The sequence below is a fragment of the Dryas octopetala genome, chromosome 1, assembly GCF_963921425.1.
Source record: "Dryas octopetala chromosome 1, drDryOcto1.1, whole genome shotgun sequence".
Lineage (NCBI taxonomy): Eukaryota > Viridiplantae > Streptophyta > Magnoliopsida > Rosales > Rosaceae > Dryas > Dryas octopetala.
This window is the reverse complement of record NC_141366.1, coordinates 3,808,753-3,821,515: the sequence shown is the minus strand read 5'-3', so window position 1 is coordinate 3,821,515 and position 12,763 is coordinate 3,808,753. Positions and strand designations below refer to the sequence as shown.

Here is a 12,763-nt window from a genome sequence, read left to right as displayed (position 1 = left end):
AACTCTGTCAATACATTAAACAAAACCTAGATTATAATAAATAGACGACACGCTTTAAAATACAACAATCCCTACTTTAAGAGCATGTTGTAAAACGATATTGATATTGCACAAAATCATAGCTTGTTAACAGGTTCAATTCCGAGAAGCTAAAAACATTTCCTCATTACCATCACTGTTTCTTCACAAAGCAAGAGTCTACTTGATTCCTTAGCACTCCCAACAACCTGCCCAAATTTACAAGGTAACAAACTGATCAGTAAGATTTTTGTGACTTTATTCAATCGAATCCTTGTAATCCTAAATTCTTGGTCTGATTCTTGAAATCCTCCATTTTCTTGTACAGAATCCAAAGTAACAGCATCTCCTTCTATCCTTGCACCTGAATATTGTGGCTCCTCCACATCTGGAATTCAAACAGACATCAATTTTTTTTTTTTTGGGGTAAAAAAACAGATATCAATTTCATTAGCAGAGGGTGCAAGTAAATAAGCTGTACCATATTATACAAACAAAGATAGGACTGTTATACCAATAATTTAAGAGTGATGTTAGGGCAATCAAACATTTCCCAAACGCATCCCACATCTCACTGAACCAACGGTTAGGGTTTTGCTTCTGATTTTCAGAGTTATACTGACCAAAATGTTCTTTTGCATTATCTTTAATCTTTAATATTATAAAGCCATGAAAGGGGTTTGGTGTTACAAGCTTCACAAAAAATGAGACTGTCTAAATTATCCTTCATTCAACAAACAGTCTCATAAAAACAACATAATAAATAATAAAAACTACCTCACCACCTTAAAATATGGAGAGAGTGATAGAAAGTTATAAAACTAAGAACAAAATACAAAAAGTAAAAAACACAATAAAAATCCAATTAATAGAATGCCAAAAGGCTAGTTATTTAGAATGCCAACTCTTTCCAAATTTAAATGAACAAAATGTTTTTAGTTTTGGGAGACACTTTAGCCAATTTTGTTTCCAAATCTAATTGACCTTTTTAAACCAAATTTTAACAGAAATGCACGTTTCTAATTCTCAGCATACAAAGTTGGTTACTAGTGTGAGATGGAGCATACATTTTCTCAGATTTTCTCGAACCTAGACTAGTCTTTCTGCACAGTAAAGATTTATACAATTTACATAATATGCATTGAAATTTTTTCCACCAAAAATATTACTAGAGAAAGAATATCTGCAACATTTAATTTTTCCACATTTATAGAATCTCAGATAATAAGCATCCATCTCACTTTAACTGTTTAACACACTAAGATAAGCCACAAGCATGAGAAAGAAAAGGGGCAGTAAACAAAAATGTGTCTGCCACAGGTTACACGTCAATTCTTTACCACAAAAAGAAAAAACCTGAAATAATAAGAAACTACATTTCACACACTAAGTTTCGAAAGAATGAGATTAAAGAAAAAAAAAAAAAAGAAGAAGATTACAAGCACCATCATATTGTATTGTCATACAATTAGTTTTGTTTTGTTTTCAAACATAAGTGTAAGCCTCCAATGCACGTCCCCCCTTGGTTATAATGTAATCGTCTTAAGAACCACAGCAAGCAGATTTTTGCGCAGCTTGACCAGCCCCACCTGCCTGGTCTGGTTGATTGATCTTGATCGTACTAGGCTGCAATGGCAGAACCACAACAAAGTGAATTTAAACAAGTGAACTCTAAATAAAATTTTGTAACTTCTTTCTTTTTAATTCAAAATAGGGAAAGTATATATAATACCTCAGCCCTACTGTCTGTGTCTGCAAGCCGTTGCTTTATATCTCTTGCTATTGAAAAGAAAACTTGCTCCACATTTAGATTCGTCTTTGCACTCTGCAGAACAGAAATATCTTTCAATACATACCAACAATTATCCCAACTAGTTTACAAAATTCATAAGAGCATTACTTACAGTTTCAAAGAACTTGATCCCGTATTCGTCAGCAAGTGCTTGGCCCTTGGCGGTAGGCACAGCCTAACAGGTAGGAGAGATAAAATCAGGAATAGCACAAACATTCATTTCCATTTTTTCCATTTATTTTCCTTTTAGCTACTGTATAAAATTAACGCAAATTAGTTTGACCTTAAAAAAAAAAAGCCTTATTTACTAAGACTAGGGAAAAAAATCTCTATGCTCAGTTGTGTTTACCAACTAGTATCCCAACACGCAAGCAATATAAGAACATGTTTGCTCAATGATTAGTTACTCAAAGCAATCTGAACAAGAATGACAGTTGTCTATTGATAATAAATTTCAAGGACAAACTCACCCTTTTGCTTTCGTCCATGTCAGCCTTGTTCCCTACGAGTATTTTGTTAACATTATCTGATGCATGCTGTTCAATGTTGCGAATCCAATTCCTTATGTCTGAAAACAGTGACAAGTGAGGGGAAATCAAGAAACTTTAAAACAGTAGGAAAAGAATCTGTGTTCCAGAACCAAGAGAAGCAGAGAGCCAGATTATGACCATTAAGAAAAACATCAGTACAGTAAAGAAGAGAAATTTACTATTGAAAGATGACTCATCGGTAACATCATAGACCAGCAAAATGCCCATGGCTCCACGATAGTAAGCTGAGACAGAAGGAATAGTTATTAATAAAATGATTGAACTACAAAAGAATCTTTATTAATAATTGCAGCAACAGAAAAGAATGAAAACACACACAGGGCAATACAAAGATATACCTAGATAATCATTTAACCTAGATAGGCAATGATGACTACTATCTATAATCTTCTAATAGATAGGCTAAACAGAAAAGAATGAAAACACACACAGGGCAATACAAAGATATACCTAGATAATCATTTAACCTAGATAGGCAATGATGACTACTATCTATAATCTTCTAATAGATAGGCTAAACAGAAAAGAATGAAAACACACACAGGGCAATACAATGATATACCTACATAATCATTTAACCTAGATAGGCAATGATGACTACTATCTATAATCCTCTAATAGATAGGCTAAACAGAAAAGAATGAAAACACAGACAGGGCAATACAATGATATACCTACATAATCATTTAACCTAGATAGGCAATGATGACTACTATCTATAATCCTCTAATAGATAGGCTAAACCTAGAGATTTCTTAGAACATACCAGCCTGATGGATGATTCCATCGATTTTGTCTAACCTAATTCATTATATAGGGGCCAACTTATCAGTCATCAGGAACCCCATAAAGACATGGGGGATATGGATGCCATGGCACAATCCAGTCATGCCACCTCAAAACTGTCCTGATGCCGAGTTGTCATACATTTTCACCACTTCTGTTCCAAATATTTCCATAATATGGTCATCCAGTATGTGTTAGGCTTCTATCCTCTTAGTTAAAAGAGGATGGGCCACTTCAATGTGCCTCTTTACAGTGAGGCACCCAGAAACAACTAACAAACTAAGCCAGCAGCTAGTTACAAGTTACAGTTCCAGAAACTAGATAATTTGCGGGAATTGGACTAATGCGCTTGCAAACCCCGTGCTAGTCCTAAGCTCTGCCAGAGACCATTGAGGATTTCATTTCATCATGGACATGACATCAGTAACCCAACTTGTGAAGTTACCTCTTTTATTTATAACTTTCATCCAATTTGCATGCTAGTAAAATATCCCCCATTGACTTTGCAGCATAGAATGGTAGGCCTACCGCCAAATAGAAGGAATAAAGGTGCTGCATCTGACTATCTCTGCCTGCTTCATGCTTTATTTTTGGAACACCTTGTCCAACATGCCTGTGTGGTGCTGTAAGTCAAAATGACCTATAACCTTTACCATGGCCCATTTTAAATGGTTGTATTTCCTCCATCATTGGCTCCCAGATTTCCCCAAGCACCCTTCTGCTAACAGCCTACTCATAATCCACCCTTTCAAGGCACCCTCAACTTGCCCTCTTCTCCTAAAATTCGTATCCTTTTTCTATCACATTATTTGGTTTCACACACCTTTTTGTTCAAGAAACTGTAATCTACCAATGAACTACAACTTTTTTTGACACTTGTTCGAAAAGAAAAAAATGCAGACTTTAACAACCTTATCCCTGAAAAACTCCAAAGGTTGGAAATGAAAGGTGTCAAAAATCCCATGCTTTCCATGTTCCATCAAGTGCAACATGAGCAACAAATACCACTAACACCAATCTTTCAAAAATCAAAGCAAGTAACCATTAAGATCATAAAATATTACCAGTAGTGATTGTACGGAACCGTTCCTGACCAGCTGTATCCCAAATTTGGAGCTTAATCCTTTTCCCATCAAGCTCAATGGTCCTTATCTTAAAATCAATGCTGCACAAGGATGATTGACCTCACTAAGTTTAAGAAGCTTCTCAATAATAAAACTTATGTGATGAAATTAACTCAAACTTTCAGGGAATACACACCCAATGGTTGTTATGAAACTAGTGGTGAAGGAACCGTCTGAGAAACGCAAAAGAAGGCAACTCTTACCAACACCTGCAAAAGTAAATAGCAATTATCAAGTAAGGCATGTATCAAATATAGCATTGGTTATCTTCAAAGTACATTACAATATACAAAATTCTGATATTATTGTTATATACTACTTGAGTGGATGATAAACAAAACAGATTGCAGCAAAAGCTCCTTATATAATAGATAAACAGGTTCATAAACATGATAGTTATGTTCAGCAACCTTAGACAAATAACTAAACCATCCAAGATAAGTTACTAGCAACCTATACAAGGAAAAACTTATGTGACCAAACAGAAAGGACATGAAAGCATTCACGATCAAAACAATTAAAAATAATAATAAACCATTACACATAAATGCTAAAATTAATTCGACAAACCATTTCTGATTCAGAACCTCAAGCAGCCATTTCAATAAATCAGGCTAAAGAACATTCCTATTCAAATGCTACACATGCTTTGACTCCAGAAGCTCATAAATCAGGTTAAAACAATTTGAATCCTCAATCAACCCAGATCCAAACTAAACCCAAAAAAAATTAAAAAAATCCTTTTTAATCTGTATAAACCCTCAGTTCAACAAAGCTTAAACAAGAAAAGAAAAAAAGAAAAAAAGAAAAAAAGAGAAAAAGCCTACAGCCAACCTCTTGTGATCTCAATGTCAAAATATTAAAACTTTGACTACATCACACATCATAGCATGCTGCAACTTTATATGTAACAGCATAAAAGTGATCTCAAAAATTAAGGTCTGTTTGTTATCGAGAAAGTGAGAGAGAAAATGAAGGAAAAAGAAAAAGACTTACCGCTGTCACCGATCAAAAGAAGCTTTATGAGGTAATCGTAATCGGCTCTAGCCCTTGCCGGTGGAGCAGCCATTTCTGGGTGTTTTTATCAAAAATCAATGAACTCTAACAGGTATTTATGATGAAATTCAAAACTTTCTCTCTGCATATGATAATCAAAGAGAAATTAAGATCAAAACCTAATCATTCTATCCAAATAAGAAAGAGATTGCAGAAATTAACAGCAGGAAAAGCAAAATACCAGATCAAGCAAAGAGATTTAGAGAGAGAAAGAGAGGGGGCTTTTGGCTGTGCCAAAATTAGAGGCAACCTTGAGCGGTTCACAGACCTAACAAAGCTCCTTCTCCGACTATGGTGGGTGGGCTTCGCTCTAATAATGCGCCACTGTCACTTTACCTTTTTCACCCTTGCGCACCGTGCGCACGTTAGCAGCTCCCAATAATGTACAGAAAATATCGATTATACAATTACTGAAATGCCAGCTAATCAGAATCTAACAGCTTGAAACGGTTTTGCATACCACGTGTTGTGGGTTTAGTGGCTGGGGCTCAACTGGAGGAGAAGTAGGAAGAGAAACTTATGACTTATGAACAATGGTAGCACATGATCAATGAATGGAAATAGGAAATTCTACCTAGTTAGTTTTGGTTTTATATTGCAACAAATCTGTTTCAAATTTAAGTGATAATGTGATTCAATTTTTCTTTTGGATCACAATGTGAGACGATTTAAAAAATTTAGATAGTATAATTGTAAAAAACTCTATTATTAAAAGAAACATTTGTAATCATATTAAAATGTTTTTTGGTATTGAAAAGCTTTTTTTTTGGTAGGAATATTGAAAAGCTTTTAAATGAATGTTTGACAATGTGAAATTATATTTGAATGAGTAGTCATAATCCATAATAATCTAATAAGCTTTTAAATGTCTTCCAAGTGGGTGCATGTGTATGGAAGCAAGAAAACTGACGCTGGTTCCATGCTAAACCGCGTAACACAGCACATTTTTCTTTGTATTATCTTTTTGATGTTGGGTTTTTCATTTGTATTATTTGCGTAAACAAAAGATGTGGCCATGTGGGTGAGTTAATCAGTATTGAATAATAGATTAATAGGGCAAAGTGGGTGGACCCAGAATACGTGACTTTGTCCTTACTGGGGACAAAACAGCATGGTTCTAGACTCCAAAGTGGATGAGGCTGTGACAATGCCCAATGGTGACTTACTGACATTGACCGGCCAAAGCTAAGACATTGTCTTGGTTGGAGTAGGGCTAATCCAATGAGTTAAAGACCAATTCATTTTGCTTGCTGTTGCCTGTCATGTGTTTTCTTGTTTTGATTCATGAATTTCATAGATAGATGTTTCGTTCTTGACCCTTTTTCGGTGGTATTAATATTGCACTGTTACTTAATTGGTAAGCTTTTAACAAATTAGGAAGAATTTTATTCTACGAATACCCCGTCTAATATACAAACAGATTTAATAATTTATAAATATATACTTTTGTATAAAAAATTGAATTTTGTCCAACCGATAGAATTTTCCAAATTACAAGTTGACAACCATAGAATTTTCCCAGAGATGGGTTCATGGGGATGTGGCAGATAACAAATTGACAACAATTATAATAAATACAATTATTGGATGCTAACAGCAACAACAAGATATAGGCCAAAGGGATTAAGTTGTTTCTATTTCTAGCTGGGTTATAAGTTTCTCAATTTTTCTACTACAAGTGGATGATATTGCTATTTAGCCCCCATCTTTAATACATGCACACTGTACATTTAGATATTTTCAGCAGACAGGTGCACTATTTTGTGGGGAAACATTGAGAATCTAGCTGGCCTCAGCCTGCGCATAAATTTCTCCTGGGTATATTAATATGGGCCTTTGAGAATCTTCAAGATCCATTTCTCATCTTTAATTCATGTCTATCAGTACCAGTACATCAAATTTTAATATATTTCCTAAAGGAAGCAGCACTAGCTTTTGTGGAAAATATTATCTTCAACAAACTTTCAAGATACTAGGACAATGAAGTGAAGGTTAAAAATACGTTACAGTATGCTTTGCGGGTGATTATATGTATTCGACAGTTTAATTTAAAGATTCTATAACCAATAATGAGAAAGTGAGTCGTAAGAATTTTTTCTAATAAAAAGTAAAAACAAAAAAATGGAGCCCACTGTTAAGGAACTTTTACTAGACTAAAAAAATGCAGTAGCCCTTAACGGCTTAACACAGCAACAAACTTCTTTAAAAAGGACTAATAATGCTGTAATTTGCTTGGAGAACTCTTTGCAGCCACAGCAAAAGCTTTTCCAGTGAAAAAAGCAGGACTTTGGACAGAGAGAGGAGTGGGTTAGTGGCTGTTTGTATGGAAATCTATTTTGTGTTGTATAATGAAGGTGCCTCTTAAATGAAATTATATGATTGGGTATGTTGTGCCACTTCTATTTGAAATCTGAAGTGCAGATATGCAGCTTTATTATAAACCATGGTGGTGCATTTTTGTAATAGAGAGTACAAAATTAAAAAATATAACAATATTATGTTATTAGATTGTGAAATTTATATTTAGTTAAAAGTGAACCTAATCAATGATACAAAATTACAGTCTAACAAGTTTATATATGGCTCACATACTTGTTAAGTAGGACATTGTGTGAGTGATAAGCTATACGGCTATACCTAATATCTGCCTGGCCAGAGACCAAGACAAACTTAATGAAAATTAATTGATTAATCCTTGATTGATATTCAAGTTAATGTGAGTATCATTATTGGTTGGATTAGTCTGCCTGTTAAAGACAATCTGCGAAAGAGAGGAAGAGAAGAGCATAGAACTCACGATGGACTATAAATTATTTAATTGGGAAGTTGCCTTGTAGAGGATCTTCTTTATATATTGTCGAGACTTATATGAATCAGTTGAGGACCGGCGACAGTGCCAAGCCGAGTGATGTGTGATATGCAACGTGAATAGTTTGGGCATATAGCTAGCTAATAGTTAATGCAGTGTATATATTTATATGAGTAATTCGGTTAACATATGTTTCAAAAAGTTGAAATTGTTGCCTTACGATAATATGTTAAAATGACTTATTTTATAAAATTATGGTGCCTTAGCGTGACATAGTGTTACGTACAAGAATCTCGATCTTTTGATAGAAATGGATTTGATATGGGAATTATTTGGGTAAGTAGGTAGTATTATCTAACAAACTAGTCTTTTGGATTGAGTGACAACGCCCACTCTAAACACCCACACATAAGTGTCCACATGGATAGTAACTTAGTAAATCCTTCATCGGCAGGGTAGACAAAAAGGCAATGTGTAACATATATGTTTGAGTTAGGAAGAAGGTCACATACAAGAATCCAATATCGAATAGAAATGCATATTTTGAAGAAAAAAAATAGAAATGCATTTGATTTGGAGTTTTTTTTTTTTTTTTTTTTTAAAGAACATTTTGTTTGTGGTTTATATGGCTGAAATGCACTAAGTTGGTGTCTACTACTTGGTTAATTACAGAGGATTTTCTTTAATTTTGATACTTAATTACAGAGGATTTAAGTCTGTCTATCCTCACTTATTGCATGAACTACCAATGAGAAGTTGAGCACAAACAAGAATGAGTTTATCTTACAATTAACAATACTAGTCACCCTCATGGCCAAAAAAAAAAAACAATACTAGTCACCCTCATTTACCACCTCACTGTCATCCGAGGCTCCAAGCAAGGTCACCTCTGAGTCCTTTTGCAATATTTCTTTATAAGTAAGTTTTCTTTCCGAGAAAATATTGGATTGCTAGGGGGTGTTCCAGTGTTTCTTATACATGTACATGAACCTTTTAGTTCCCTACGTGTCTTAGGAGGGCAAACAGTATAGTCCAAGCAAAGTGACACGTGACACAGCAAAATACAATAGAAAATTGGCGCAAGTGCAAATTGTAAGGACCGAAAACACATTCTTGTTCCCATAAAAATAGCTAAAGTTGGAAAAGAAATGGGCCATCAAGTTAATGCTTCAAGCATATGCTTGGAAGATACTCTTAACACAAAACCCAACCCTATTCCTTTATATAATAATTCCCTTTAAAGCTCACACAACCTCCCCTTTCACTCATTCTCTCTTGGAACTCATCCATGGCTTTCTCCGTCTAGGTGTCCACTGCTAGCTGTTCCACCACATCCAAGTTCCATGGCAACAAGGGCATGCAGCAGCGATATCACCGGTGGTGATGACAACGATGAAGAAGACGACAACGAGGAGCATATAATCACAAATCGTGGCCGTTAAAAGTGTTCATGTTTGATCATTTTGATGGGCAACTAAAGACTCTTTGGCAGATAAGCATCTAGGATGAGATGCTTTAATATGGCGCAAGAAATTAAAGTCAGTTTTAATTAAGCTAGTTGTATAGGAAACAAAGGTTTGATTTCTTTGCTTCATGTTGTGGCTTGGATGAAAGAAACGTTGTTAAAGCTATAATTAGTAGCTAGAGCTTCTTTGTATTTATCAATGGCTCTTTTGCAAGCTATGTTCTTTTATGCTGAGTTTGAGAAATTTTCTTGTGTCATACCATAAGCATTTTGAGTAATCAGTTCGAAGTACTAATCCTCATGAACGGCCTAATTAGGCAATGTGATTGCACACTTGGCAATCTTTTTTTTTTTTTTTTTTTTTCGTTTTATTGGGGTTATGATAACTTTCACGCGCCACTTTCTCATTTGTCAAATGATAAACCCTACATACATATAAATTATATAATCAATTTATAACATTCAAAACAAAAAAATATTTAGCACAAAATGACACATTTTTGTTTTTGTTTTAAGTTATGATAACTTTCAGGACATTTTTTCATCATCCAAGTGATAAACCCACTTACGTACAATCAATATGTAACATCAAAAGCTAAAAATGTTTGCCGCCAACCAACACATTTTTGTTTTTGTTTTTTGGGGTTGTGATAACTTTTACGACCCACTTTATCATCGTTCAAGTGACAACCCCACATACGTCAAATCAATCTGTAATATCAAACAAAGAAAAATGTTTAGCACCAACCGACACAGTGATGTGATAATTATCTAAATAGACCACATTTAGTTAAGAATTATCAGAATTCACATTTTGAAAATAAACTTTCCGTATATAACATATTTACATAGCAGGAAGCAGTTTCATGTTTTGTTCGACATGTATGTGTAGACACTAGACACGCAGAGACAAATAATGTAGCTAGGCGTCTAATTAAACTCGTGGTTACAAATTGCCATGGAATAGAAACTACTTATGAAAAGGGCTTCACGATGAATATGGAAATGTGAAGGGACATGGGACTTTAAAACATGAAAACGTAATGCATTCCACAAATTCATGGTGGAGTTTGTTTACTTCCTTTTTCTTGTAGAAGACTTTGTTTACTTCCTTTTTCTTGACAAGAGTTTGTTTACTATTAGTGTTAGAAAAACAATTTTTTTTGTTACATAACATTAGAGCACCTTCATGCTTAAACCTATCATAATCCTAACCTATTGGACCTCCCACCCTTAACACTTAGAAAAACTGTTGTACCCAATAGCAATTGTAAGCTCGGGTATTTCTAAATTTAAACCATTGTCATTGATGCGGAACTGCCCCAAATAGCGATCTTTTTACACTAACTAAATCTGAGGGTTTCCATTTTACACATACAAATTTGTTTTCTCTTATGTGATGGCATCAGAGAAGATTACAAGTAATAATTAAATGAAAGAATTCAACTCCACAATTCGTCAGCCAAAAAGTGAAAAGCACATGGAGGGGTTCATTATGGATGGAATGAGACTCTACTACTAGCACAGCATTAACTCTGTAGTGCTGATCCCGCGTTCACACCAACAACTCTGGCTGCACCACCACATACAGATCTAAACAGGATTATTAGTCCCACTGCAGTACATTGACTAAAAGAAAATATATTTTTGACGAGTTAATTACATTTACATTCTTTGAAATTTATCGTCTTTTCATATACACCTCTGATGTTTTAACCCTGATATTTTAAAACTGTTGCATATAATCCCTTATAAGAAAAAAAAATAAAAAAAAAATAAAAATATTTGTAAACAGGTTAAACCTTACCTTACTTTGAATAATCTTATTAAGCTATTTAATCCCTTAATATGCTTTTTTGTATAATTTCTTATCATTTTCGTCTCACTATAGGGAATTATATATAACAGTTTTAAAACCTCAAGAGATATAAATATAATTAACTATATTTTTGACTCAATGCAGTATACACGAGTCCAAAACAAACACCAAAACTCTCAGAATTGCATTGCCAACTACCCTGTTTCTGAAGTTCTAAAAACTTCGTTACATTTTAAAAACTAAATTTAAAATATACTGGCATTTTGAAGGTAACTTCAATATTTACGGCGACAACAAGAATCAGATTCCAAAACCTGATTTTTAGATCATAAGACATGAAGCTTTTCAAGAGCTTTTCGTAAACCTCTAATTAAGGACATTGATATTAGATGCCTGCTCAAGGGAATTACCCTATTAACAGTTCAACTTCTTAAACAAATTTCTACATGATCATAGCCACCTCAAGGTCCTCAACTAATCATTCAAACCATTCAAACATCTACAGTGGCATAAGCATTTTTCTTCTGGACTCCAAAACAATATTCAAATGTAAGAATGATGTTTCCCTGTGCTAACCTAGTTTCAGAAAACAGTGGTGGTATATTCCGTAAGCAACAAAAGAAAGAAACAAAACCAGATGGTGGTATGTTATGTTTAACTCCCTAAGCACAAATAAATGAATTTGGGGGAAAAATGCCTAGTATTAAAAACTGAGTTTAATTATCTACTGTGAGGAAACCAGCAAAAACAAGCATAGTAAAGGAGCATTTTCCATTAAACATCACCAGAAATATAGACAACAGCTAAAAGATTTAGAAATGCAAACCATGACTATTTATGCCCATAGTCAAGGATATCTGTAAATACAACTTTGTAAACTGCTATGCAGAATCCCTAGCACAACATAGCTTCTCTCCAAGAGACTAAAGAACATTTGAGGCCCTAATATGCCAGACTCATTATATTAAAGCTAGCTAATAAACTACTGGATTTTAAAAAGGGTTTTCTGATCACCAATGAAACATGTAGCCATGTATCTCCTAACAAATTTAGAATACAGAGCATCAGTTCATTATGAGTCTCTGCTATCGATATAAACGAAACAAAAATAACTTCCTCTGTGGATGACTATTGTCCAATACATACAGAAAGAGCTAAAGATAATATGAAATTCATCTCATATGACTGCTACAAACCAAACTAAAAGGTGAAATTCATCTCATATGACTGCTAAAAACCAAACTAAAGGGTGAAATTCATCTCAGGATACAAATTGAGAAATGCTAAAATGGTGTTGGAACAAAATGAAACTACTCAACAACATGGCATAGAGGGGAACAAGG

At 34.3% G+C, this 12,763-nt stretch overlaps 1 protein-coding gene across 2 annotated transcripts; it reads right to left on the bottom strand.

The window, feature by feature from the left end:
• Positions 1 to 1,198: 1,198 nt before the first annotated feature.
• Positions 1,199 to 5,698, bottom strand: LOC147296614 (ras-related protein RABE1c). 2 transcript variants are annotated; one of them, XM_086235612.1, is made up of 9 exons: positions 5,578 to 5,698; positions 5,268 to 5,409; positions 4,408 to 4,480; positions 4,212 to 4,312; positions 2,520 to 2,585; positions 2,281 to 2,378; positions 1,923 to 1,985; positions 1,751 to 1,843; positions 1,199 to 1,644 (listed from the first exon to the last, which is right to left on the bottom strand). In XM_086235612.1, the coding sequence occupies exons 2-9, from the start codon at positions 5,338 to 5,340 to the stop codon at positions 1,561 to 1,563; spliced, it is 651 nt and encodes a 216-aa protein (XP_086091738.1). In that variant the 5' UTR covers positions 5,341 to 5,409; positions 5,578 to 5,698; the 3' UTR covers positions 1,199 to 1,560. The 2 variants fall into 2 exon arrangements, with proteins under 2 accessions (XP_086091738.1, XP_086091730.1); XM_086235604.1 differs by having other exon boundaries at positions 5,509 to 5,667.
• Between the last annotated feature and the right edge of the window lie 7,065 nt (positions 5,699 to 12,763).

What these genes read in the sequence shown, in the direction of transcription:
- LOC147296614 (XM_086235612.1), bottom strand. Translation starts at nt 5,340, where the DNA reads ATGGCTGCTCCACCGGCAAGGGCTAGAGCCGATTACGATTACCTCATA. An exon ending in CGATGAGTCATCTTTCAATA is followed by an intron (nt 2,379 to 2,519) that starts GTAAATTTCTCT and finishes CACTGTTTTCAG; the next exon opens with ACATAAGGAATTGGATTCGC. An exon ending in ACACAGACAGTAGGGCTGAG is followed by an intron (nt 1,645 to 1,750) that starts GTATTATATATA and finishes CTGCCATTGCAG; the next exon opens with CCTAGTACGATCAAGATCAA.